The sequence below is a fragment of the Ursus maritimus genome, unplaced genomic scaffold, assembly GCF_017311325.1.
Source record: "Ursus maritimus isolate PB19 unplaced genomic scaffold, ASM1731132v1 scaffold_35, whole genome shotgun sequence".
In the NCBI taxonomy this organism is placed as follows: domain Eukaryota; kingdom Metazoa; phylum Chordata; class Mammalia; order Carnivora; family Ursidae; genus Ursus; species Ursus maritimus.
In genome coordinates this window covers 21,494,174-21,520,794 of record NW_024426119.1, presented here as the reverse complement: position 1 = coordinate 21,520,794, position 26,621 = coordinate 21,494,174, and the positions used below count along the sequence as shown (strand labels likewise).

At 47.9% G+C, this 26,621-nt stretch overlaps 1 protein-coding gene across 1 annotated transcript in view; it reads right to left on the bottom strand.

Moving 5' to 3' along the window:
• Positions 1-26,621, bottom strand: part of MYO5C (myosin VC) — a 96,289-nt gene that overhangs the window by 38,602 nt on the left and 31,066 nt on the right. The window contains exons 10-21 of the mRNA XM_040620422.1: positions 25,807-25,914; positions 18,483-18,589; positions 15,104-15,369; positions 11,356-11,437; positions 9,854-9,994; positions 7,957-8,082; positions 5,675-5,758; positions 3,532-3,666; positions 2,967-3,064; positions 1,746-1,832; positions 1,187-1,298; positions 198-409 (exon numbers count right to left, since the gene is read on the bottom strand). Coding sequence (XP_040476356.1) covers positions 198-409; positions 1,187-1,298; positions 1,746-1,832; positions 2,967-3,064; positions 3,532-3,666; positions 5,675-5,758; positions 7,957-8,082; positions 9,854-9,994; positions 11,356-11,437; positions 15,104-15,369; positions 18,483-18,589; positions 25,807-25,914 — 1,558 coding nt within the window. The remainder of the gene's footprint in view (positions 1-197; positions 410-1,186; positions 1,299-1,745; positions 1,833-2,966; positions 3,065-3,531; positions 3,667-5,674; positions 5,759-7,956; positions 8,083-9,853; positions 9,995-11,355; positions 11,438-15,103; positions 15,370-18,482; positions 18,590-25,806; positions 25,915-26,621) is intronic.

The following is a 26,621-nucleotide window of genomic DNA, read 5'->3' as shown; positions in this document are numbered from 1 at the left end:
AACGGTAGGCAGAGTCAGCACTACCTGCCCCAAGGACATGACCTTCTCATCTCCAGGCTCACTGACGGCCATGGGAGGGCACCCACACACGTCTGTGCCCCCAGGGAAAGGCTGTTTGTCCTTGACAGGCCCCTCTGCACAAGGTGAGCAGTCGAGAGAGCCACACAACGCCCCCTGCTTCCTGGACTCCAGCGTACCTCACAGTTTGCTGACCCCGGAAGTACTGCTGGATGGTCAGGGCAGCTTGTCTTTCTCGGAGGAATTTTTTTCTCTGGAGCCAGCCACGGATGTGCTTTTGTATCACAACACAACTCCGCCTGAGCTTATCCAGTCGGAGCTTCTCTAAATAGGCCACTTGTCCTGCTCTGAAGAAAATTTTGGTTTTACCAAACTGGTACTGATTAGAATCCTGGAAGAGAAAAATGATAGAATCAGAAATAAAATCTTTCAGAGTTTCTATAGTATTTGGAAAAGATGTTTAGAGAGTCAAAGATGCCAAAACATTGTTATTTTGACGCATCTGTTCCTTGACACAAAGCAGAAAAATTCTGATCATGACCTCGGGATTTATTTTTTGAGATGTCTGTTTAAAGCCACTGGGGGAAGAAATGGACTTGAGGTTCAGGGGTCCGTCTGTGGGGTGAGAGGGGTGTGTGCATGCTCGGTGATTCTCAGTTGGGCCATTCCTATGTGGTTTCTACAAGAGAGCAGGGCCTGGAAAGGTCTGGTTTCTGTCTTCACTTCAGTTTGTCTTCACCACCCCCTTTCCTGGCCATGGTACCTCTGTCCCCACTTCCTTCCTGTCACCACTCACTGCTGCAGCAATGGCCCAGATCCACACGGAGTGCCCTGTCTGGGATCCTCCTGGGCTAGAGACATCTCAGCTGACCATGTCAATTAGCCAGGCCCATCGAAGCTCCTTAGACTGTGGGAGGACAACATAGGATAGAGGACTCTGAGGGGGGCCGGGGTTCGAGTCTGGGTCCCTAACGGCGACTCCTACTCTCAGGAGATGATGCCCCTGTGAGTGTGTCTGCTCTGACCTCAGCACACAAATGCTCGGGGCATATTTTCTTCCTTTGACATTCGTGACAACACAGTCCTGAGACAGGCAGGTAGGGAAACACATCCGGGAGATGGGCATCTCGGTAAGAGCCCATCATTCCAGGAGCTAAGCGAGACTGACCTGGATGAGCCTCTGTAAAACCACTTTGCACACCTCCTTTTTATCGCTGAACGAAAGCTCCTGTTTGGTCATGAGCACACCGTAGCGGCTGTAGAACTCGATGTATGTCCACCTGCAAAGTCAAAGGGGATCGAAGGAGTGTGGCAGTGAGGAGGCGTGGCACGTCTGTGGATCCCGCTGCTAATGGGCTGGGGGGTGAAGTCAGTTCTGGGATGATGGCACTGACCTTTGACCTCACCCTGACACACCTGTGTGCTCCCCCAGCTGTATTTCTGCTAACACTGCCCCAACAATTGTGCTCTCCTCCCCCTTCGGCTCCCTCTCCCAGGAGCAGTGGGGAGGCAGCAGGCGGTGTTCAGTAACCATGGAAACGGGTGACGGGCTGGTGGTGGCCCCTGTCAGACACACCGCCTGTCAGTGGCCCTCCTCTGGCCTTCGCGAAGAACAGTGGGAAATCTTGGGGGCATTTTATGCAAGTATCTGCCAGGCAGCTGCTCCCTTGGTTCTCAGCAGACCTGCAGCTGGGCATTTCCCCCCCAAACAAGGAGTGACAACGAACCTGGAAGGGTAGCTCTGGGCACTAATGCGAATCGTCTCTAAAACACCACAGGCTCGCAGCTGCTGAACTATCCTTTTGGAGTCGAACCTGAAAGAAGACGAGTGTTAGGAGATGTGTTAAGCCGTTGGGACTGACAAATGTGCCCAGGAGCAGTGCAGCAGAGCCGCCTGGACGGTGTGCCCTGGGGAGCAGGCCCGGCCTCTGCGATCCCTGCGATCCCCACCCCGGGCACCCAGCAGCTACTCCACAGATCCCCGTCAGAGGGGAAATGAAAACAGCAGCTCCGCAAGACTTCTGGAAGCTGACTGAGTTCGGGGAGCAAGGAGCGATGGATTCTGACATTGGAAAGAGGGAGAAGGCCTTGTGGGGAAAGGGCCTTGGTTCGGCTTCGCGAGACAACCAGAGTAGAGGAAACGTTCCCACTTGCCTTGTCCAAGTGCCCATTTGATGCTAGAATTCCCTTGACGGGACACCCTCCAGCTGGGGTCTGAGCGTCTGGTGCCCACAGACACATTTGCCACCTCCACGGACGGTGCACGCCCCTCGGACACCTGTCAGCTCTAGTCAGCTCAAAGACACTCTGCAACGTCCGCTCCCGAGCCTGGGGTTTGCCCACGGGCTGCAGAGAGCAAGTCTCCCATCTCATGCCATGTTTGAGGGCGACACCTCTGTTCCTCTACCACCTTTCTTTCAAAAAACAAATGTTCTTTTTTACTGAGGTGTAACTGACAGGAAGCATCACAGTAGCCTGAGGTGTACAGCACAGTGACTCGGTGTTCATATGTATTGTGAAACAGTCACATAAGTGAGAGCACACCCATCGCCGTAGTTACAGCAGTTTCTTTCCTGTCAGGAGGACTTTTAAGATCTACTCTCTTGGCAACTTTCAAACACACAATAAAGTATTATTAACCATAGTCACCGTGCTGTACCCGAAGTCTTCTTATAATCAAGGAAATGCTCTGGCTCCCTCAGTCGCATAGACTTCAGTTGTGGACTATTCTTTCAAAGCTAGCCCCTTTGCTTCCTCCTGGAGACAAGATGGTTTAGCCTCTGTAGAGGGGTTGTGCTGTCTAACAGTGTGTGTGAAGGATGGGGTTGTTCTGAATCGTTAAAAAACCCAGAAATAGTAAAGTGCAAGGGAATTATAAGCAAATTCTCCAGCATCACGACAGACACGACCTCCTCGGTGTTCTCCCTCTGCTGCATTGGAACACTCACTCGAAGGGTAATTTCTCATCGTTCGGCTTGATGCATCGGACATAGTGGGGTGTGGTCGCATTGAGGGTTTCCATGAGCAGATACAGAGAGCTGCGAAACTAGGAAACAAGGTCAGAGAATAAGTGTCATGCTGCAATTTGATGCTTAGGTCAAGGCCAAAAAAAAAAAAAAAAATAGGCGGCCCAACCTTGGTAAATTAAGAAGGAGAAACGTTAACCTCATGCATAAACATCTACTATGAAAACTTTCAAACCATGACTGTGATTATTAGCATGTCCTATGTTCTGGACAGAATGCTGCTCTAGCCTCTTCTTCCAAAATAGCAGGGAACTTTGTAAATCACGTTATTGTGTGAACACGTGGTTTGCTCAGGTGTGTGCAGCCTTGCAGGCTGAGGTATAACGATGGTGAACTGTGGCTTTTCTTTGCACTTACACGTATAGTAGACAGGAAGCAGCTCAGTGCCCACGTCCGGGCCTGGAACGTGGGCCCAACCGCTGCCTGGCTCCCTGTAGGGCCTGGCCCACGCCCCTGGCCCCCTTGCCCTCAGATACTTTCTGGGTACCTTGCTTCCCACTGTGGTCCGGAACTGCTTGTTGTTTGGCTTGATGACTGGCTTTGCAGATTTCACTGTGATCGCCGAACTGAAAGGGGAAGGAGGAACTGGATTTTCTTGAAAAAAATTGGCACAGAGATGGAACTGGAAGGAACAGAAAGGATTTCAGTGTCCAAAGGTGTTACTCTCAGTCGTCAGCTGATTCAAACCATGTAAATGGTCACAATGAGCTCATGTAAAGTGAGATTAGTAATCTCGATCAGTCTCTACAGCCAAATCTGAATCCCATGAGAGGACTTCCCTCCCTTGGGATGACGCATGGCTTCTTTCCAGGAGTATGAGCAGAGAGGAAATCCCAGCGAATGTCTGTGTGGGTATGTGGGTCTGTATGCTGTTTCTACACCTGGAATCTCCTCCCTCCTCCCTCACATTTTCATCCCTGCACATCTAAACTCTACCCACTATTCGAGGTTCTAGCTCCACTCCCTTTACTTGCTTAGATTAAGGTTTTTTTTTTTTTTTAAAGGTAAAAAAAATTTGTGCCCTGACTAAAGTAATTCCAATTTCTTTTAAATAAGATAATCTTCTGGGGCGCCTGGGTGGCACAGTGGTTAAGCGTCTGCCTTCGGCTCAGGGCGTGATCCCGGCGTTCTGGGATCGAGCCCCACATCAGGCTCCTCCGCTATGAGCCTGCTTCTTCCTCTCCCACTCCCCCTGCTTGTGTTCCCTCTCTCGCTGGCTGTCTCTATCTCTGTAGAATAAATAAAATCTTAAAAAATAAATAAAAAAATAAAGTGTCTTATCTTCTTAGAGCGAAACTCACTTTTTTTCTCTTTTAAATCAGACTTTGACCATCTCCTTTGGAGGAAAGTCCCTGCCTAACACATCCTTGTATGCTCCCGCCGTGAAACCACTGGGTCTGAATGTCCCGCACCTCTGACAGCCTTTGTGCTGAGCACAGGGGCCCATCTGTGCCTTCCCGTGATCCGCATCCACTTCTAGAATGGACCCCAGGGTATGCTTGGGGGTGAGTAAACAATTGGTGAATTAAATCAGCTAATTCTGTACACAAGATGCAGGTCATTTCCACACTGAATTCTCTAACATAAACCAGTTTTAATAACTGAAGGTGTCATGCCTGTGACTTGTTTATGATTGTTAGGGGAGGTGTCACGCTCATTTGGGCAACTGTCAAAATACCTGAATATCAACAAAGGACTGGGGATCTTTTAAAAGAAGAAAAATAAATACGATCTAACCAAATATTCCCAAAATGAAGCCTCGTGTATGCAATATTCTTATTCTCAAATGTTAATACGGAAATGTTCGAAGAGGAAAAGAAAAATCCAGAAGTCCTTCCTTTGGTGACACTACTCCTCATATCGAACTGTGGATTTGAGGAGCTTGCACGTGGGAGCCGGCACCCCTTTCCCAGATCACCTTCTCTCTATCTGGCCCTGGTTTCCTTTGGGCGCTTACTACTACCTGCCATTGCTACTTATGTGGTTAGGGTATGTCACTCCCTGAAGAACGTGAGCTCCACCAGGACAAGAACCCTGACTGCCTTGTTCACTGCTGTATCTGGAATCGGGGCACATGGTAGGTACTATATAAATATTTATGAGTGAGGGGGCGCCTGGGTGGCGCAGTCGTTAAGCGTCTGCCTTCGGCTCAGGGTGTGATCCCGGCGTTGTGGGATCGAGCCCCACGTCGGGCTCCTCCGCTGGGAGCCTGCTTCTTCCTCTCCCACTCCCCCTGCTTGTGTTCCCTCTCTCGCTGGCTGTCTCTCTGTCAAATAAATAAATAAATAAAATCTTTAAAAATAAAAATAAATATTTACGCGTGAATGAATCAAATGTAAACTGTGGTCCTGTAACTGGTTATATATTACCTATCCTTCTTCGCTGGCATCTGCACATTTGATTTCTGATTTTGTGTCTAGTGGATATTTATTTGGATGCTTTCAGAAGCTTGATACATATTTTAGTCCCAATTCCAAAACAGTTCTTTTTTTCTACGTCTGAGCTACAGTTTGCCACTGCAAGACAGTACACACACCCGCACACTTCTTACTCTTTCCTGGTACACATCTACGTCCATGTCAAAGTTACATAACAAATAACATTCATTACTCTCTTAGAAGCTTACAAACCTTGCTCGCTCTCATGATTTCAACCAGCATGTCATAGACGGTGTCTCTGTTCTTCTCAAGGAAACCTTCACATTTATATTCTACCTATGCAGAGAAAGGATTTAATTATTTCCAAAGAAACAAAAGCAGACGACATCCAAGTACCACGGAGTTTTTCTTTTTCCTTTTTAACAACGATTAATGAAGGGGCTAAAAAGGCAATCCTCTAAAAAGAGGTTCAGTTTCTGTTTATCACACAAAACCATTTATATAAAACTTGGGAAATGGGGAATATGTCANCGGAGGGAAAGAGCCAGGCCCTCCCACTGCCTGGATTTCTCACTAGTCACTGATCACACTGTATTCACCTGTCGGTTCCCTCTAGCCACAGGTGACCAGTCAGTCCCTGCAACGTGTGCAGTTAATACACACAGGTCCACAAAGAACTGGCTTGGTGTTCACTCTGCCTTTGAAGCCACCAGGAGGAGAAAAATAGCTCAGTGTTGTCCTTTGAGCTCAAACAGAAATATTTTCCTAAAGCAGCATTAATATAGTAGGAAGGAAAGAAAGACTGACCATTTGACCACAAAGTTTTCAAGGGCCACCAAAGCCCTTAGAGTCAGGTTAGAGTGGGTACCTGCCTGCCCTGCTTCAGTCTGGCTTAGAGAAACTCCATGTGGCCCTTTCTGATCCACAAGGCTTCTTGAATCCTTCAGATAACGTATCCAGGGTGGTTGCTTAAACATTTAAACCCCAACAGTTTATGCCTCTGGGTTACACAGTTTATTATGTGATACATATTTTTCACAAATTAGAAAATATGTTTTAAAACACAAATTTTAATAACTGTGCAGAAACAGGCTTTTGGGGATGCTGGAATCTGGGGACAGAGAGGGTGTTCACGGACCCCTGAGCAAGTACTCTGCTTTGTCCCCCTAAGTGAGGCAGTGTCCTTGCTGGGCAGAGTTTGGGTTAAGAACCAGGAATACTGGCTGTGTGCAAACACTCCCTTGTGAATGAAGATCTTGGACTGCTGTTTAAATTCTTCCAGGCTGGTGGTGTGAACCACTGGCTTAAATGGACAAAGGTGTGACAATGTAATAAGACCGTCTGTGGGGACAGTGTCGCAGGTGCTCTGTTGGGAGCTCTGGGGACCGTGGGATGATGCGCTCACTTGCTGTCTCTCAGCACAGCCGTCTCACTTTCAAAACGACTGTATTTCCCTGGCTAATTAAACCAGGAACCTAAGCTAACCCTAGTGTATGTGGTTTCTTCCCGCCAACCTGCAATCCACCCAAAATGCTGCTTTTAAGAGGGACTTCTTGGAAGTGCCAGGGGCGAGAGAATTAAAGGTGCAGAAACCAAGTACTATGAAGAGGGATGTACTTCAAAGTACATCCCATATATATCTGATACCTCCCCCGCTTTTTCTCCTTTCCTCCAGCTGTGGAATTGCAAAAGACAACCACTGGAAAATACAACCTGAGGCATTTCATTTCATACGCGTCTCCTCAGGAATCGAAAATGCGACCCGGTTTGTACAGTGCTCCGCTAGGCCACAAAGTCACTACGACTTTCCGGCTCGTTGTCCCCTGCCCTATCCTCTCAGTCACACTGAGCACGCTCTGACCCCCAGCACTAGCACTGCTCCCACGGTCCCCAGGCACTGGCCAGGCCCCAGGAGTAACACCCAACTGGCGAATGCTCCGAGGGCGGGAGTTTCCTTAGGGAAGGAAAACAAGATGAGAACATATGTTTATGGCAAGTGGTTATGGTGATTTTTCTTTTTTTCCCCCTATTTCCTAAGATTTCTGTAATGTAATTTAAAAATAACCTTTTCTTTTTATTAAAGTAATATGTTTCATAAAAAATAGATCCATAAAGAAGAAAACAAAGATTTAGAAAATGCAACATCTTGAGCCAGCCTATGTTACCACTGTAACATAGAAATAGAAAACCTCAAAAAAAAAGATATAGCTTTCATTAGAGAAAACAATTATGCTGTCTTGAGTATAACAATTTCATAGAGGAAATAAACTGATAAGAGACTAATAAATTCCCAGGAAATCCAAAATCGAAATGAGATCCACTAGCCACATGTTTATCTTTAAAGCACGACAGCTGAAGCTCGTATTTTGTGACAAAAACAAATTAAAAATTGTTAAACATGCGTGCCTGTCTCCTGCATCACAGCCATGCACCGAGCATGACGTGAACCCAGCCAGCGAAGTCCCCGGCCTGCCCCCCGCACCTCGGAAGCGTCTCCGCTCCAGCAGACAGCAGCGCCCCAGACCTCACTGTACCTTGTCAGCAAAGTGCTGGATGATAAAGGAGGTATTTGACATTCTGGGTTTTTCAAACAAAGAGTTCCTGTTGACAAAATTATTATACAGCTTTTGAAGCCAGTTTTCATCAGTCCCATGTGGTAACTGCAAGAGAAAAGCAAAACAAATAGTAAGAAAACTGGAGGGGAGAGATTAATAGGGGCACAGAAAAGTACTGATTCTCACAAACCAAGGTGAGCGGACGCCTCAGAGTGAGCTGCTACACCTGTGGCTTCCGCTCGAGGCACACGTCTGTCCTTGATCCTAACAACCTTCACAGCGCCATTTATACAGACCTATCGATGTCCTTTTAGAAACATACAATGTTATAAATGAGAAGGAAATGGACATAGAATATAACTCGAGAATGAAGAAATTTATTTTTGCAAAATTGGCAGTATTCCTATTTTTTCTTCCCAAAGAAGTCTAAAGGTTCAGGGGAAAAAATAACATAGATTTCATTACATGAATGTGACTTTTATTCTTGGTTGAATGGGAAAAGACTAGCACCTAAATGTAATCCTCCCCACCTCATCCCCACCTCAGAAAAATCATTTCTTTCGTTTTACAGCCTATTTAATAACTACTTCCTCAAATAAAACTAGTTGTAAAACTTGTTCTTGATACTGGTGATATGGAAGTGATCAGTGATATTCGGCCCAAACTCTGAATTTAATCCCCCATTGTGTCCAAATGACAACCTCTAGGCTTCTTTGTGACAATGGTTGCCTAGCCAACGCCCTCACTAGATCATTCCAGAATGCTTAGCCCTGCTGCCAGCCCTTTAATCTTGTATTTCCTGCAGGGGCTGAAACCCAGGTGGTACCAGAGAGGAGAATCTGTGAGAAAAGGTGTGGAATTGAGAATTTCAGGGAGAAAAGGCCAGTTAGTCTTTAACATTATATATGTTTTTTGAAATAAATCTCTGGAAAGGAAACTAAATAGGTGTTTAAAAATCATAATACAATGTTAATATTTTAATTAATTAATTTTATTTTAAGCCACTAAGCTTTGGAATACTTTTTTTTTTTAAAGATTTTATCTATTTATTCGACAGAGATAGAGACAGCCAGCGAGAGAGGGAACACAAGCAGGGGGAGTGGGAGAGGAAGAAGCAGGCTCCCAGCGGTGGAGCCTGATGTGGGGCTCGATCCCACAACGCCGGGATCACGCCCTGAGCCGAAGGCAGACGCCTAACGACCGAGCCACCCAGGCACCCCTGGAGTACTTTAATTTTTATTTTAAATTTCAGCTCGTGAACATGCAGTACAATATTGGTTTCTGGAGTAGAACTCAGTGATTCATCACTTACACACAACACCCCATAATACAATCTTCAAACCAAAAGAACGAGTACTGTCTTGGGGATTATTTGTCCCTGTGGCCCCATGAGGGACACTGCTAGGTTGGCCCACCGTAAAAGTGCTCTTCCTAGAGGGAAATAATAACAGGAGAACTAAAGACCTCTTCTCTTGAATTGTGTGATGTTGATTTTTCAGCTACACCTCCCAATGGATGACTCACAAGAATGAGGAAATAAAACTCAATTCTTGTTAGTCATTAACAAGTGGTGTGAGGTCATCTGCTATTTTCACGTCCATTCCAAATATGCCTAGGACAGCCTCAAAGGGCTCCTCCTTGCTGGACATGACCAGAGAGGTTGTGCATGGTACCCGGTGGTGGGTTACACATGATGAGGGTGAGAGGCTCAGCTGGCCCTCTGGGGTTCCTGCCATGGACTGCTGTCCCAGCATTAGCGTCCAACCATTTGAGTAACACGTCAGGAATTTACATGCATACCCCCCCCCAATCCAGCTTGTAATATGCTTATCTGTTACTATGCAGAATTTGAACAAAAAAAAATTTTTTAAGTTACCAAGCATTCTTCATCCAGTAACTCCAAAATACCCATTTTTGCTTCAATCAGGTCAATAACTGGTTGGTTGTCATAAAAATCTATCAGAGTCCAAGGGATATCTTCCTTCATATATTCTTCTTGTTCAAGTTTAAAGACATGCTGGAAATCCAGAAGTTAGTAGAGAAAATAAAACAGAACATTATAGTGTGCTTCCAAAGTCCAGGACATAAGCCCTTGGAAAACACAGATACCTGACTGGTTTGCAACGTTTAGCAAAGACCCTAAGGTGCAGGCTACCGTCCTTACGCAGGACGGATGCTGCAGAGCTCCTAATGTGCTCCTCCCCGCTGGTCTGAGTGGGCCCCCACACCCTCTTGCCTCCAACACCACGCATACTCAGGGTGGCCCTGCAACCTCTCCCTGCTCACAGCACTGCCACTAGCCAAGACAGATGCAGCCTCTCTGGCTGGGTGCGAGCCAGCCTGCCCGAGAATGCCGGCCGTGGGGCTGGCGTGAGAAGCCAACAACATGGAGAACTTCGTTCACTAATTGTTCAGCCCCTAAGGGTATCAGGGAGGCTTCCCAGAGGACTGGCTTGAGCTCATCCCTGCTGCAAGTGGGGGGAGGGGAGGGGCAGCGAAAAGAAAGCCTCCCACAGAAGAATCCCTGTGCCGGCACGGAAGCCCAATAGGAGGTTGAGAAACAGGGCTCTCATAGAGGCCAGAGAGAGCACAGTAGTGATGGGGGCTGAGGGGAATGCAAAGGATGGCGGGGTGACTTCGTGTGAATTACGCAGCGTATCTACCGGGAATAAACTTTACTTCTAGTTATTAAGTGCTAAACTTCAGGGAATCCTTGAGAATGCTAACAAAACATACATTTGCAGTGGGATGAAATTTAAGTTATACATGGATTAAGTCCAAAGTGAGGAAAAGGAAAGAAAAGAAACATTTACCATTCAACGTTAGGTCTACTCCTCAGAACAATATCAGGCAGGCAGATACCAGTGACCCATTTTTCCCAAAGAGGAAACTGAGGCTCTGAACCTAAGGTCCCAGAGGAAGAAGGTGGGAGAGCAGAGATTCAAACCCAGTTCACTTGGGGCAAAAGTCCATGCTCTCTATGACGTCATACTACTTCAGGAGTTGTTTGGGAGAAGCTCAATTTCAAAAGACAAGAATTTGTCAGGCTAAGAAGGGATGGGGAAAGGACAGGAGCAGGTGGGCTATGGCACAGAGGCTTGCAAGGCCATGGGGCCTTCAGGAAACTCAATCATTTGGTCCAGCTGCACAGAGGGTCTGTGACCGAGTCGGGCAGGTGATGGACTGCCGCTGCGCAGCTGGCCAGGGGGCTAGAATAGGATGAACTAGGACAGGAAGGTGTGATTTCAAGACAGGGCCACAAGGTGGTGCAGTGAGCCAGCGTGGGGCTCGGGCACCATGCTAGCGATCGGAGGAGAGACCTGTGGGCGCACACACAGGGCTGAGAACCAGTTTCAAGAAAGCAGAAAAGTCACCTACCAGGTTAAACTGCTGTTGCAGCTTCTCGTTAGCGTAATTGATGCAGAACTGTTCAAAGCTGTTCACATCAAAGGTTTCAAAACTGAAATATGGTTTAAACAAGTTAAAACATACTTGCGGGGCATACACATTTGTTTAGAGATAAGTATTTTTTGACAAACTTCACAGTTTAAAAGTTTGCTGCTTTCATCAAGTTTTAAATATGCCCCAAAGCTTCTGGTTTTAATATCCCGGCAGTTGCTAAATCATTTGCAGGCTGCCAGAGGCCGGCGTTCGCACAGGCTGGGCAGAGGCCGCCGCATTTGCTTCACACAACGGCACCCAGACTCCATCACCCTTTTTGTCGGTGAGGACACACGGCTCTGAGGTTAAGAAGCGCGCCTGAGGTCCCACAGCTCGTGTCAGACTCAGCTGCGAGCCGGCCTGCCATACCTGTGCTTTGGGGAAAGGCAAGGCTGTCTCCTGTGCTCCCACTCTGCTGAAGGGAGAGGCGGCACAGTTCTGCCTCCCCAGGGCCTGGTATCTGAGTTCTTGGAGGACAAGGGCAAGGTCATTTAAGAGCCCGCAGCCCACCAGACCCCATCACGTCTATTTTCAGACTTTGAACACTTATCTCTGGAGCTGTAAACTCAAGACCTGGGAGGAGGCGGGCGGGACAGAAACCGGAAAGGGGCTGGAGACAACAGGGCAGGGAGCCCTGGGGCAAGGCAGCCGTCAGCGCGGGGCTGAATGTGAGACCGCCCCATTCGCAAGAGGAGCTGCAAATCTGGACTCGGACGTGAATTCTCTCACTCTGGAAGACACGGTGTGGGCTGAACAGAACGCAGCACGGCCTTCTGCTTCCCAGCTGAACGCTCTGGCCTGGCAGGGGGGAAGCTGAGCACTGCAGGTCTCAGGGTGGATGCTCTCGACCTCACTTAACCCTAACATCGCCCTAGGTGCCGGACCATCACACCTGAGCGACAGAGGCCAGCAGCAGCAAGTGGGGCCAGATGCGTAATTTGACCCCAGCTCTTGGTGGGGGGTAGGGGGCTCCAAAGCCTTGGCTCTTATTTGCTCTAATTCTGAGTGGTTCCACCAGCTCCAGCCACAGGGACTGAGCGTTGCACTTGACTGAGCCAGGTTGGCTCAGGTTAGAATTCGAGGGCAGGGTAAGGGCCTGGATTGTGCTCTGGACAGCTCCAGGGTGACTCAAAGCAAGAGCAGAGCCCACACAGCTCAGGCCGGGGGAGAGTCCAAAGGGCCTCCTCATGCTCCACAGCCCACAGCCAGGGCCAAAGGCGAGGCTTTCTAGAATATCAAATATCAATGATTATCTACCTGTCCTTTTACACGCTCCCTCACCCAAAAATGGGCTCTCAGATCTAAAGTTCAAAACCCATGGAAAGACCTCAATCTATGACCTAAAATGCCAGAAGCACATTAGCTATGACAACATTTCACATGTGAATGAGGCTTATGGTTCCGAAGATGCCTCCACAATTTAGTCCATTTGATCTTCCTAATAACCCCTGCAAGAGAGGCCCCAGCTTACAGAGGCAGAAACCAAAGTTTGGAGAAGTCTTAGGACTTTCTCAGGGCCACCCAGCTGGTGCTGCAGTGCTCCCTCCCAGGGTCCTGACCCCCGGCCCCACTCTGGGTCCAGAGCACGTAGACGCCTGACTGGCTGGGGAACCACAAGTCTTCGTGTTGTTCTGAGCAGAAACCTCAAGGCTCACGGCTTTGGCTGTCATCACTTTCAGGGCTGGTAACTTTTCCTTTGAGGCTGATGTATTTCCAGACCAAACTGAGCCCAGCTCTCTCAAGAGTTGCCTGGAGGGCCTGAGCAAGGGCCCATCACAGGAGCACCCGCTGGGGAAAGGCGTGAAAGGATTCGCCCCAGGCAGCAGCCCTGTTACTCAGAGAAGAGCTTCTTTTCTTAGAGGGTACCATTAATTCACGGATGGCAGCAAGCATGCTACTTTTATTATCTCTGAAGTGGATTTTAATGTTAAAATTTTAAGGTAAGATATACTTTAACACGTTCTTATAAATTTACAGTTCCTGTCTCAGGTGTGTTCACGTAACCAAAACCTCAGATTCCTTATTTCAGTGGTCTGCAGGCATCTGACTCCTGCCTGCCATTCTCCTCACTCCCTGTGGCTTGTTAGCTGCCCTCCTCTCTCCCCCAGCCCCTGTTAACCTCCAGCCCACCCACCTGCTCATTTGCTTATTCCCATCACAAGAAGCTTCCCAATCTCTAATTACCTGCCTGCCTTCTCCCCTAAAATTTAAGTCCCGAGAGGGCAGGGGCCATGTACCTATTCTGTTCCCCAGTCACACCCCTCACATGCCTGGCACTTAAATATGTGTTGGATGAATGGAATCATCTATCCTTAAAGGATTATTTATTTTTAAGACAGTTAAACACGCAGAAAAGAACAGAATACTATAGCAATCACGTAATTCTACCACCATAAAAGAGATCATTGTTAAATGAGACTATTTCTTTTGAAAAGTCTACTGAGATTCTTAGCGGCTGCTCAAATCCTCTTTGCAGCACAAGGCAAGGTAAATCACTCACTGGACTAGCCCCGTAGTGTGTCAGCATATTAGAACTGTTGACATACGCTATTAATTGGGAGTCACATACATTAACTCAGAATCTAAACTAAACAAAGTACCTCCCTTGAGGCACTGTCTTGCATTACACAGCTATGGGAAAGCTGAGTCTCTGCACCTGGGTAAAAGTTCAACAGCATCACCATGGCCCATCTGTTCCCTCCGTCCCCCAGCAGGCTGGGGTGGGGGCGCCCAGAGCCGGCTCTCTCCTCTGTATGGGGAGGGAGGTCGGGCTGCTGCTCACGGGGTGTGGGGGAACACTCCCCAAGCCAGGGAGGACACTCTGTGATGCCTTGAACGCAATGAGCTGCCCTCTCCCCCACCCCTGAGAAACCAGGACCAGTCCCGGTCCCAGGAGGGGCGAGGTGTTGGGCATTTGAGGCCAGTTGTTGACAGACAAATGCCTAAGTGCCAACAGCCCTCACAGCCTGCCTCCACACTGGCTTGTCCTCACTCACTCACACTCTAGGGACCCTTCAAGCACCTGGGGCATGTGTTTGGCCTTGGATTTAGAAAAGGAGGACCGGGCAAAGAGGAGGAAGAGCAACTCCAGTCTGGTGGGAACTTCACCCCCAACGGTATTAGAACAGCTGGAGAAGGGCTGGCGTCCCCGAATAGAAGAGGATTCCAGGGTGTGCGAGGCTGTCTGCTCAAAGGCCTGGCTTTGAGTCTACCTCTGACCCTGTGAGCGTGGGCAAGGTGCCGGACCTCTGGGCCTGTCATTTCGCCCCTTTGAAATGGAAAAGGTGTGTCAGGGCTCCACACCTCACGGGGCCTTTGCAGGGAAACAGACATGGCTCTCTCACCAGCAGAGCAACCGAGGACACATTTCTGCGTGTAAGCCTTCGTTGTTTCCCCGGTTTGAGAAGTCAGTGAGCAAGTGCGTGGTGACCAGCCAGCACGGTAGCCAACATGCGGTAAGCTCTGGGTGCTGGCCACTATTAATTCAGCGTTTACGTAATACGCTCTAAATAAAACACACTGTAGCCCAGGGGACTGTACTTAACATCGACACATGCAAACGTAGAGAACGCTATCCTTCTGGATCATGTGAAACACAAAAAAGATACCAGAACAAAATGATCTAAAAATAATGGGCATTTGACATTTAAATGAGGAAAGACAGGCTCACAGAAGAGAATCTTACCCATAAATGTCCAAAACACCAATAAAAGTGTGCTGCTTGCCTGAAAACTGCAACGCTTGGTTAATTCTCTCCACAATGAAGTCGAACAGGTGAGCGTAGATCTTTTTGGCCAGTGCATCCCTGGCGTTGACCGCCTGGGGCCTGGTCATGGGCTTCACCACGGTCTCGGAGGTTGTGACGATTTTGCGATTGCACAGCCACTGAGCAACTTTGCGACTCTCCAGGCCCAGGAGCTCACAGAACACCTTCAGGTGCCTGTCGTCCTCCTTCAAACACAAGCACAAGCCCCATCAGGGCCGTCTGGCCATCTAACCCAACACCAGCCCACCCTGCCGGGACCCCTGGGCCTCCATCTGGGCCTGTGCCAGGGACGAGGGTGAGCTGGCATGAGAAAGACCGGGCCTAACAAGAGAGAGGCAGGCCTAGAAGGACAGCAGGAGGGCCACAGCGGCATGGAGCCCGCATCAAGGTACTGCTGTGGTGATGCCCGGCAGTCCTGGGTTGCGCCCCACCCAGGTTTTCATTCTGGTCAAAAAATGTCCACAGTGACGAAGGCCAGGGAAACAATCCTCCCCTTCCTGTACATACAGATACGGCCTCAAGGCCCCTCTCTTCCCTTTGCAACATGCCCAGACCACCTGTCCCTACCTGTGTGGTCAGGGTTTACCTGGATGGTCTAGCCCCGAGGTACCTAGATGTCACTGTCAGAGAACCTGACAATGGGGCTCCTTTAACAGAGCTGTCTTCTCAGCTGAGAGGAGAAATGTGGAAGACTTTTCCTGGACACACAAGTGAATCCTGCTTCTCTCCCAGCTGGGGCACGAGAGCTGCCTCATTGGTCAGAGACAAGGAAAGGTCTGTTCCTGCTTGTCTTCAGCCAGCATGGACAAGGAGTCCTTGTTACCTGGCAAGGACATGTGACCCCTGAGACTGAGCACTACCAATCCCCTTTGGCAAGGGAACTTCCCGGCAGGCTTATCTGTAGAGATCATCACAGGCAATGGGAAAACCACGTAGCTGCACTTAAAAAAGCATCAGATTACAGTGGAACAAACAATCTAGAAAGTCTGCAGCCTCCTTGCTGCCCACCCACACCCCTTTGACCAACATCGCAGTAACACAAAGCTTGTATTCACCTGCCTGACCTCCTCACTGGGGAACAGACTGGCAGAGCCATGGGTTTTCTTCCTTCTAAGAAGGCACTAAACCACCTGAGTCAAAAACATTCAGCTACAGGTGCTGCTGCAGGCGGAAAGGAAAGGGACAGGAATTCTTAAAAAGATGACTTCCTCCAGATTGGGTCTGCCCAGCATTTCAAGTTTCTGATGCAAATGAATGGTATGTATGTTCCAAAGATAGGACCACTAATTATAGAACTGGTAATTTGCTATGAAGATTCTACATCTTTTTCAGAGATTTTGTCCCCTCAGATTGATAGACAAAGGATTTTTAATCTATCAATTTTAACTCCTTCTCCAAAATACTACCTTCATAACAAACTTCATGGAACAGAGATCAACGCAAGGGCATTTGTTGGGTGGATATCACACCTTCAGTCTATGGAGTTTGGGAAGAACAAGGGCAGAAGCCCATTTCTCAGAGGTAAATGAGAAGGCACGGAGGGAGCACCACCACCACATGCACACCAGACACCTACCCAGGCCTACCATCCCCTCTCCCAGAACCTCCCAGTCCTGTGTTGACTGACTAACTCAGTGAGGGCTGGACCCCAGGGCGATGGGACGGTCACTTAGTGTGAGAGCTTGAGGAGAGGGAGAGGAATTACTTCCTGGTCACAGGACAACAGGACTGAAGCACTGAGCCAAAAACCACACGTTCCATCCACTGTTTGGCCCTCTCTCCCCTAAACGGCAGGTACCAGAGAGCTGAGAAATGACCAGGGTACCAAACTATCAGCTGTTCCCATGACTTTTGGGGGGGGGGGGACAGGAAAATAGACATTGTTATATTATGAACTGAACACTTCCTCCCAAAATTTATATGTTGAAGAGCTAGGCTCCAATGTGATGGTATTTGGAGTGGGGCCTTTGGGAGGTCATTGGCTTTAGATGAGGTCATGAGGGTGGGGCCCTCACGATGGGATTAGTGCCCTTGTAAGAAGAGGAAGAGACCAGAGCTCTCTGTGTCCCTCTCTCTGCCGTGAGGACCCAGCAAGCAGGCGGCTGTCTGCAAGCCAGGAAGAGAGCCCTCACCAAGAGCTCAACCATGCTGCACCGTGACCTCGGACTTCCAGCCTCCAGGACTGGGAAAGGATAAGCCACCAGCCTGCGGCATTTTGTTACGGCCGCGGGAGTCGACAAGATAGACATATATACCCAAAGCTTTAAAGGTCAGGCGACCTTGCAGTTCACAGAAGCATGTTTTACCGTGTGTTGTTTTCTTCTTTATGTGGGTATTTGTGAGAAGAACCAAACACATGTCCCTACTAAGGACCACTTCTCATAATTTTGTCGAAGAGACACACACATAAACTTACCCTGTGTTTGTTAAATAAAGAAATCTGTCACAGAACTTACATGAGAATAAATTTCCAGAGAGAAAGTCAGCACTACTGGTGCTAGATGTGGGCAAGTGTCAGGTGGTGGGAGGTGTCCCTTCTGCTCCAAATATCCAGTGTGCTGAGGGTCCTACATGACTTGCACCCTCTTCCCCCGCCACCCCCCCCCCACATTTTCTGACCTCATCTACCACCCCTTCTTTTACTCACTCCTCTTTGGATATACTTTTTTTTTTTTTTTAACATTTTGTCAAATAATAGCTCCTGCCTGAGGGCCTGTGTACTTGCTGTCCCTTTTGCCTTGAATGTTCTTTCCCCCAGAACAGGCACAATTCACTTGCTCATCTTCAGGGCCTCTGCCCACCACCACCATACGAGCAAGGCTTTCTCTGAATGCTCTACACAAAATGCACAGCCCCTCTGCACCCCGACTCTGCTTCACGTTCCTTGCTCATGGCCATCACCAGCCACCAGAGCCTGTAATTGGTGATCATGTCTCCTCCCCTCCACTTCCTACCCCCAGATCATAAACCCCACGGAGGGCTTTTGCTTGGTTTTGTTCACTGCTGTTTCTCTGGCGCCTGCCAACAGGGCTTGGCATGTAACAGGTACTTGGTAAAAATTTACTGAATTAAAGAAAAACACAGAGAGAATGCATTTCCCCCTCCTCTACTGTTGCAAGGGGAAGAAGTTTGACTCTTTAAAAACTACCCATGGAAATCCTTGCTTCCTTGCTTCTGACAACTGGTCTCTCCAGCAGGCCCAATGTGCCTGGGGCTAAAATGCAGAAGCAGAGTACCCATGAGATGCTCTACTGGTGACCCTCCGAACACAGGAAGGGGAAACAAAGCGGTGTCTTACACTGACTGTGGACCTCTCGTGGCCCATCGCTGTGATCTGCACATTGCCCAGATGTAAGATGGCTGCTAGGATCTTAAAAACATCCATCTGAAAATCCTCCTTGAAACCTGAAAAAACAAATTTCCGAATTAGGATTACTGCATTTCTTCCCTGACTTAATCACTAGTAGGCTAAGCACCCGAATTCTTTCAAGACACTCCAGTACCATCACTGCCGAGCTGGGACAGGAACGTGCAGTGGCCCCCAGAGAGCATCTGGTTCCCCGTTCTTGCCAGTTTGACTTGCAAGGACACAAGATGTGAATTCGACAGCCCACGAGGTCTCCCCTTTTGCCATCGCTGCTAGAAGCGCAACACAAAACTTCGTATCCAAATAACCATTTCATGTTTGGTTCCTCAGAAAATCAGCTCCCACTTATTCTATGTGATGTGCTTCCTCTATTTTTACAGTGTTTTTTTTTTTTTTCTTTTTCTTTTTGGTTCACAAGTTCTTTGAATTCTTCTTGTGGTGGGGTGCTGGGTAGATTCCATTTGCCCCTGCAGCTCTGCATGCTGCCCTCTGCCCCAGGGGACTGAATTGTCTTCATCAAGGCGGTGGGCTCTCATGCCCTCCCGCCTCTGGTTGGGTGTGACCAGTGAGGAGCCTGGCAGGAGATCAGAGATCCGGAGGACAGAAGTACTGGAGGGGTCATCCCCGTTTGTCTCCCTGCAAAGTTGTCTCAGCTTGTCAGTGTTGCCAAGTGACAGGTCACTGCTCCTGGTCTGGTGCTGACTTTCCCCAACCCTCCTTTCTGGCTCCAGTAATACCCCTATGCCCAAACGGGAAAGAGCAGTGAAGAGCTCTGCTGTTGACCCCGGCTCCCTACTCCTCCCTATAGCTCCCCCAGACCTGCCCCCACCTCTGTAGTTGGTCCCTTCATAGATAAACTCCTTCTCTCCTAATTTAAATGCGCCCCGTAGTTCCCACTGGGACCCTGACTGCTGTAGGTAGCATACAGATTATGAATATATAACACACTTAGTCACCACGGAGCTCTGGCACATTTCCTGGAGCCAAAAGAAACCTAACTAGGATCTTAAACACATCCATCTGAAAATCCTCCTTGAAACCTGAAAAAACAAATTTCCAAACTAGGAAGGACTCTGTGTCTAACACCCGTAAATCACAACGGAGGACCTGCCGGTTGTGAGCAGGGCTTTGCTAGGTCAGGCCCACAGAGCAGGAGCGTGGTGGGTGGGGGTAGGCGCCCAGTGGCGCCATGACGCCGCGGGGCATCGAGGAGCGCGGAGACATACTCAGAGGGTGGGCGGGCTCATTCGTGCCGGCGTCCACGCGCCCTGGTCTGCGTGGGAAGGGCCGCGGTCATGGACACCGGTGACCCCCCCGGCCGCCCCAGCAAAAAGCAGCCGGCCCTAAATGCTGAGTAAGGGCTGCCACGGCCGCCCTCGGCTTCTCACTTGGGAATACGTGGATTCTTTCAGTAGCAGCTAGGTCATGTTCTTAAATAATTTAAGAACCTAGAGAGTCTTCTCTCCTTCAAAGATTAAACAAAATCAAAGTTGCAAAAGATTTCAAATCAAAAATGTATGCAAGACTCCAGCTCCGCCCGAGTCCAGGCATTTGCTGTCTTCCCATTTGGAGCTAACATCGCCCTTTGAAGGACAGACGCCTCTCACGGAAATCGCCCACCCCCCCCTTCCCAGGATGTCAGCATGATAACCAGCAGGTAAGTGAGGAGGAAAATCTGTGGTTGGGCATTCCTATAACTAAATCACTTGATCAACCTATAACTAAATCACTTAACCATGCCAGGCCTTCCAGAAGCCACGAAAGTGAAGTCACTCCAAAGCAATGATGTGAAAGAGAGAACTTAAAGTGTTAGTGGAGTAACTCTCTTTAGTGAGACAAGGTCATGCCAAAGCATTGCTGGCCCGAGTTTGATTTCAGTGAGAAGCACAATGGTCAAGTACCTTGAGCCTGAGGTCCAGGCTAGGTGTGACTCCTTCCAGGGTGTTCTTTCTGTGAGACATTAAATGGCCAGGCAAGGATCAAAGAGCGAATTAAATGAGAGTCAGCAGAACAAAGGAAAGGAGCTTTTGGTCAAAACGCATCCCCTTTTGCCTCCTTGGGGGATAATTCCATGACTAGCTAAGGTGTCCCAGGAGCACAACCAGAAGGTAAATCAAATGGAACTCTGTGCCAGACACTGTCCCCAGTAGTCTCCACATGTCATCTCACCTAATGCTTACAACAACCATATGAAGTAAGCGCCATTATGGTTCCCATTTTATGGAGGGAGAAACTGAGGCATAGAAGGGTTAGGTCACCCTGGGCATGTCATATCTAAGCAGTTTAATGCCAACCACCACTGCAATATGTGAAAGGACCCGTGGAGTTCTGAAGCCATCCTAGCTTCACCCCTCTGTGTGCAAATATGGAGGCCCCCTAAAAAGCCCATGCCAAGCAAAGAAATTGGAGCAGAATCCAGAGGTCCATTTACTGGGCATGTGGGGATATGGATTTGCATACTGAGCTAGAAGGCCTTGACACTAATTTCTCTATACTAACTCCATCACAAACCACTATGATGGACAAATCAACCAAGTCTTATTTAACAATTACATTTTTAAAAAGGGTGTTCTGCCCTAATACGTAATAAGCCTACATACAATTCAAGTTAGATGGTCTCCCCTTGAGATCTCCATCTAAGAAGAGGACACTGAGGGGTGCCTGGGTGGCTCAGTCGTTGGGCATCTGCCTTCAGCTCAGGTCATGATCTCTGGGATTGAGCCCCACATCAGGCTCCCTGGGATTGAGCCCAAGTTGGGCTGTCTGCTCAGTGGGGAATCCGCTTCTCCCTCTCCCTCTGCCCTCCACCCCCCAGCTTGTGTGGGCTCTCTCTCTCTCAAATAAATAAATAAAATCTTAAAAAAAAGAAAAGAAAGAGAATACTTAGACACAAATAAGAGAACACAGCCAGTGGGACAAGCAGTATACCACATTCTCTCACTGTTAGGAGAAGCACTATTGTTTAGAACTATCTGAGGTGATGGAAATATTCTGTATTTCTGCTGTCCAATATGGTGGCTATTTGAAACATGTGCTTATGAGCGCTTGAAATGTGACTTATGCAACTGAGAAACTGGATTTTTAAGGTTATTTCATTTCAATGAAAATGAAACACAAACCGTCACTTGTGGCCGGTGGCTACTGTGTTGGATGGCACAGGTTTAAAGACCATGAAATCAACACACAGAATGAGGTCACAGGATGATGGCAATCTCAAAGTCACAGTGAAGTCACCCTGGTTCCTTTCCACAATAGTAAATGGACCTCTGCAGTCTGCTCAAATTTCTTTTCCTGGCCTGCCTCATCGGGGGACCTCCATGAGCATACACACAGGGCCCGAAGCGAAGACGGCTTTAAGTCCATCCATGAATCTTCACATATTGTAAGAAAATTTGAAGGAACCTGTCAACTACGCTCACTCTATCATCTAGGACAAAGGGCAGCAAATATTTTCTTGTTAGGCTTTGTAGGCTGTATAGCCTACATTACAATTACTCAACTCTGCCACTGTCGTATGAAAACAGCCATAGACCGTACTTAAACAAATGAGTGTGTTTATGTTCCAATAAAACTTTATTTACAAAAACAGGCAGCAATCTGCTGACCTGTGGTCTAGGACATTTTTTGGTGATTCATGCAGTGAAGTCATGTTTTCATTAAATATATACTGATCTCTCATATTGATACAGCATGCCATAGCTCATAAACCACTTTATTTTTTTAAATTTATTTATTTGAGAAGGGAGGATGTGTGCATGCGTGTGGGGAGAGGGGCAGAGGGAGAGGGAGAGAGAATCCTCAAGCAGACTCCCTGCTGAACATGGACCCTGACATGGGGCTCAATTCCATGACCCTGAGATCATGACCTGAGCTGAAATCAAGAGTCCCCTGCTCAACTGACTGAGCCACCCAGGCACCCCCATAAACCACTTTAGACATTATCTCTTAATCCTCACCACATCCCTAATAGCTATGGGGGGGGGGCTACTCTCCAAATATGGCCCCCAGTGCACCCCCTCCCAGGGTTCATGCCCTGTGCAGTTCCCTCATCATGAGTTATACATGGGGTTGAGCTTTTGACCATTAGCTCATGGTGGTGGTGATGCTGCGTTACTTCTGAGGCTGGTTCGTAAAAAGTCTTACAGATCCACCTAAGCCCATGTAACTGGCTCTGGGGGAAGCTAGCGACAATGTGCCACAGTCCCTTTACCCTGAGACCAGTGTGTTGTCAGGAAGTCCATGTGGAGAGAGAGATGCCCGCCCAGCCCCCAGTACTTCTAACCATACCAACCCATGAGAGAAAGAAGGCCTTCAGAGAGGATGGGACCCCGACCACCATCACAGAAGAATCTCCAAGTGAGAAGTCTCCAGCTGAGCTCAGTGACCCCAGAATCACCAAAGATAATAATAATTTGTCATTTTAGGCCATTAGGATTTGGGGAAACAGCAATAGATAATTGGAACAACTGAATATTTTCATTACTATCCCAGTAATCAAATGGGGAAACTGATGCTCAGAGAAAACAACTGACCTATGGAAGACCACGGACTGATCTTATGATACTGGGGGGGGAAAAACTGGAGCAAATACATGACAATTTACTACTAAATTGTAAGATCTAATGGCTAAGACACAGGCAATCAGAGGAGAGTTCCCCAGGCTAGCATCTTTAAGTAACAGGCTTGGTAGAATGTAAGCAGAGCAGATTCCATCATACTTGGCATTCTGCCCACCAAAGAGAGGGGAGGATGGCCCCAACCTCTTTCTGCCCACCCACTTCACACAGCACAGTGGGCATCCAACACCATTAATAGCCACAAGAGGCGGGGCACCTGGGTAGCTCAGTCGTTAAGGGTCTGCCTTCGGCTCAGAGCCTGATCCCAGGGTCCTGCGATCGAGCCCCGCATCGGGCTCCATGCTCCACTGGGAGCCTGCTTCTTCCTCTCCCACTCCCCCTGCTTGTGTTCCCTCTCTCGCTGGCTGTCTCTCTCTCTCTCTCTGTCGAATAAATAAATAAAAATCTTAAAAAAAAAAATAGCCACAAGAGGCAGGAGACTGTTTTACTCTAGTTCCCCACAAACCTTTGGGGGCTTTGTCAAAACATCTAGGCCAGGGATGCAAGGTTGGGCCAGGTGAGGCAAGCCACGTGCCAGGGGCCGACCCTGCATTTGCGCCACCCTGAGAGTGAGCTGCTGAATGCCTCCTTCAAGTTCATGCCCTAGTCGCCTCTCTCACCTCACCCCAGTCCTGGCCTGGCTGGTGTGGACATTTGTGAAAATGATCTAATTTGTGTGAGACCATGAAAAAAACTGCTGCTGCTGATCTCTAAAGATTAGGAAAGGTTTCATGGAGAAGGGACAGTTTTGCCGAATGGATAGCTAGGGCTTGGACAATAGGGAACAGAGACTCAGGGCAGGCAGTCATACTTAGCAAGCACTTGCTACGTGCTCAGTCGGGTACCAGGGGCTTTCACATACATTTCCTTACCAGTTATTATGAGAGCCCTGTGGGTAAGGAATATGGCCAGTCTATAGATCGGGAAACTGAGTCTCGGAAACGGCAACCTCCTTAGAGTCCTGCCAATTAGGTTTTGAATGTTTATTTGACCCCAAAGCCTACTCTATTTCCCCTTATATCATTTTGGTGTGAGGTGAAATATTATAGAGGCAGGAGGGAGTGTCAGAGGGGAGAGATGGGAGGGAGGACAGGGTATATGGATCAAGGTCCCACTGGGGCCTGCCAGAGCTAGGCTGCCTGACCCCTCTTCATACATGGTGTTCCTTCTCAGTAGAGCACATTATAAAAAGATACAATTATGACTTTAACTATTTTAAGAAAATGGTAATCTGTACCCAAAGTACTCTCATTATTATAAACTGTTTAAATTGCCCTTCTCCTTAAAGTGGTTTGCAAGGGTGGCTCAGTGGTTAAGCATCCGACTCTCGACCTCGGCTCAGGTCTTGATCTCAGGGTCATGAGTTCTAGCCCTCTGGGCTCCAGACCCAGCATGGAGCCTACTTTAAAAAAAAAAAAAAAAAAAGAGCAAGCCAGCAATTTGGAAGGGGCAGGATCAGATGGTAATTCTGCTTAGGAAACCAACCAGTTTTCATTCTCAATTATCCAAATGTTTCATTCTCAATTATCCAGCAGAGTAATCTTGCCTATTACTCTGATATATTTAACCTCAAATTCTTTGCCTTTTACATTTAAATATAGTCATCCAAACCACAACAATGAAAATAACTTGGTGAAACAAGTATTTTCTATAAATGTAAAAATAGTCTGTGGTCTCACACTGATCAGAAGCTTTGACAATTACGTGTTAATGTCTACACTAATACACTATGGGAAAGTAGATGATAATTTTTATCAATGCCATTTGGTAGTCACTTCCCAAACATGAGCTCCATGTGGGAAAAACAAGCTAGAGAAATACCAAGCAATGCAAGATTTTGTTTTCTGTATAAAAATGTGGTAAGAGGGGCGCCTGCGTGGCTCAGGTGGTTAAGCGTCTGACTCTTGATTTCAGCTCAGGTCATGATATCAGATCATGGGGTCGAGCCCCATGTGAGGCTCCATGCTCAGCGGGCAGTCTGCTTGGGATTCTCTTCTTCTGCCTCTCCTCCTTCCCCCACCTCTGGCCCCACCCTTCCATTTGTGCTCTCTCTCGTTCTCTCTCTCCTTCCTTCTAGCTCTCTCTCTAAAAAAGAAAGAAAGAAAGAAAGAAAGAAAGAAAGAAAGAAAGAAAGAAAGAAAGAAAGAAAGAAAAAGAAAGTGAGACTCCTCCATTCCGCTATCATAAAATGGGGGAAATACCAGTGTTTACCCTACAAAGTGCTTGTAAATTAAACAAGCTAATACAGGTAATGAAGTGCTTAGGAGGGTGCCTGGTAAGTTTCGTGTAAGTGTCTGCTATTTTATCAGGCCAAGTAGGGTCCACATGACCCTCCCGGTCGGATGCATCAGTCACCTCCAAAGTCTGCCCAGCGGAGCTTGAGAGCACCCACAGGGCTGACAGCCCATGTTTCTCACTTCAAACCAGCGAGCCTGAAGGCAAAGGAGTTAACATCTACATCTTGTAAGGGAAAAGCACAGTCTTGACCATCTGGCCATCAAATACACTGATTGGCTCATCCTAAGATTAGAATTTATTAGGAGTCTTCAGAACACACACCTGCTGGGCTTCCCTGCTTTCATTTTTGTTGTTTTTTAAAGAGAAAACGGTTACACGTTGCATAGGGTGGTTCCACTTACCCAGCAGTGTGAAGGTCTTCCGAGTCTCCACCATGTCTGCTCTGTCATTCACACCCTCGATGACAGTACTGCCTCCCATTCTCGTGTAGTTAAATTCTTCTGCACTCCCTGAAATCAACAGATTGTTATGTCTGTGACACAGAAATTTGTACATGTTTACCAGAAGACGGGAAGCTCACATGTAATACGCTGCAGTAAGCACTTGACACACGTTACTCCATTTATTCTTCAAAATTCTATGTGACAGACGCAGAAGCTGAGGCCCAGAAAAGTGACGTGTCGTGCTCAAGGCCCCACAGCTGATATAAGGCAAGAATCTGAACACGGGCCCGTCTGACTACAAAGCTCCCAGGTTTTGTTCCCGTATCTATATCACACAGCTTTATTGAGGATTACTGACCATAGAATAACTGTGCATGGTTAAGATGAATAATTTGATGAGTTTTGATACATGGATACCTTAATGAAATCATCACCACAATCAAGAGACTAGCCATATGCACACCTAATATTTGAACAGCGGGTGAGCCTTTAGAAAGCTCTTCCAAATTCACTGTTCACATTCTGTTTGGCAGACAGGCATGGGTGTTATCTTTATAAGAAATCTGAGGCAATTCAGATTCTTCACAAGCACAAGCAACTTTTCCAAGATTGGAGCGTGTGCATTCAATCTGACACACTGGACAATTCTATCTATCAACAGAGCACAAGCAACCAAGAGAGGAGAGCTGTGACAGCACAGGAATCAAGCTGTTTGCACGAAAGGACAACTAGTTCTGCTGTCCCTGCGTTATGATCAGCTAGAACTGTAAATA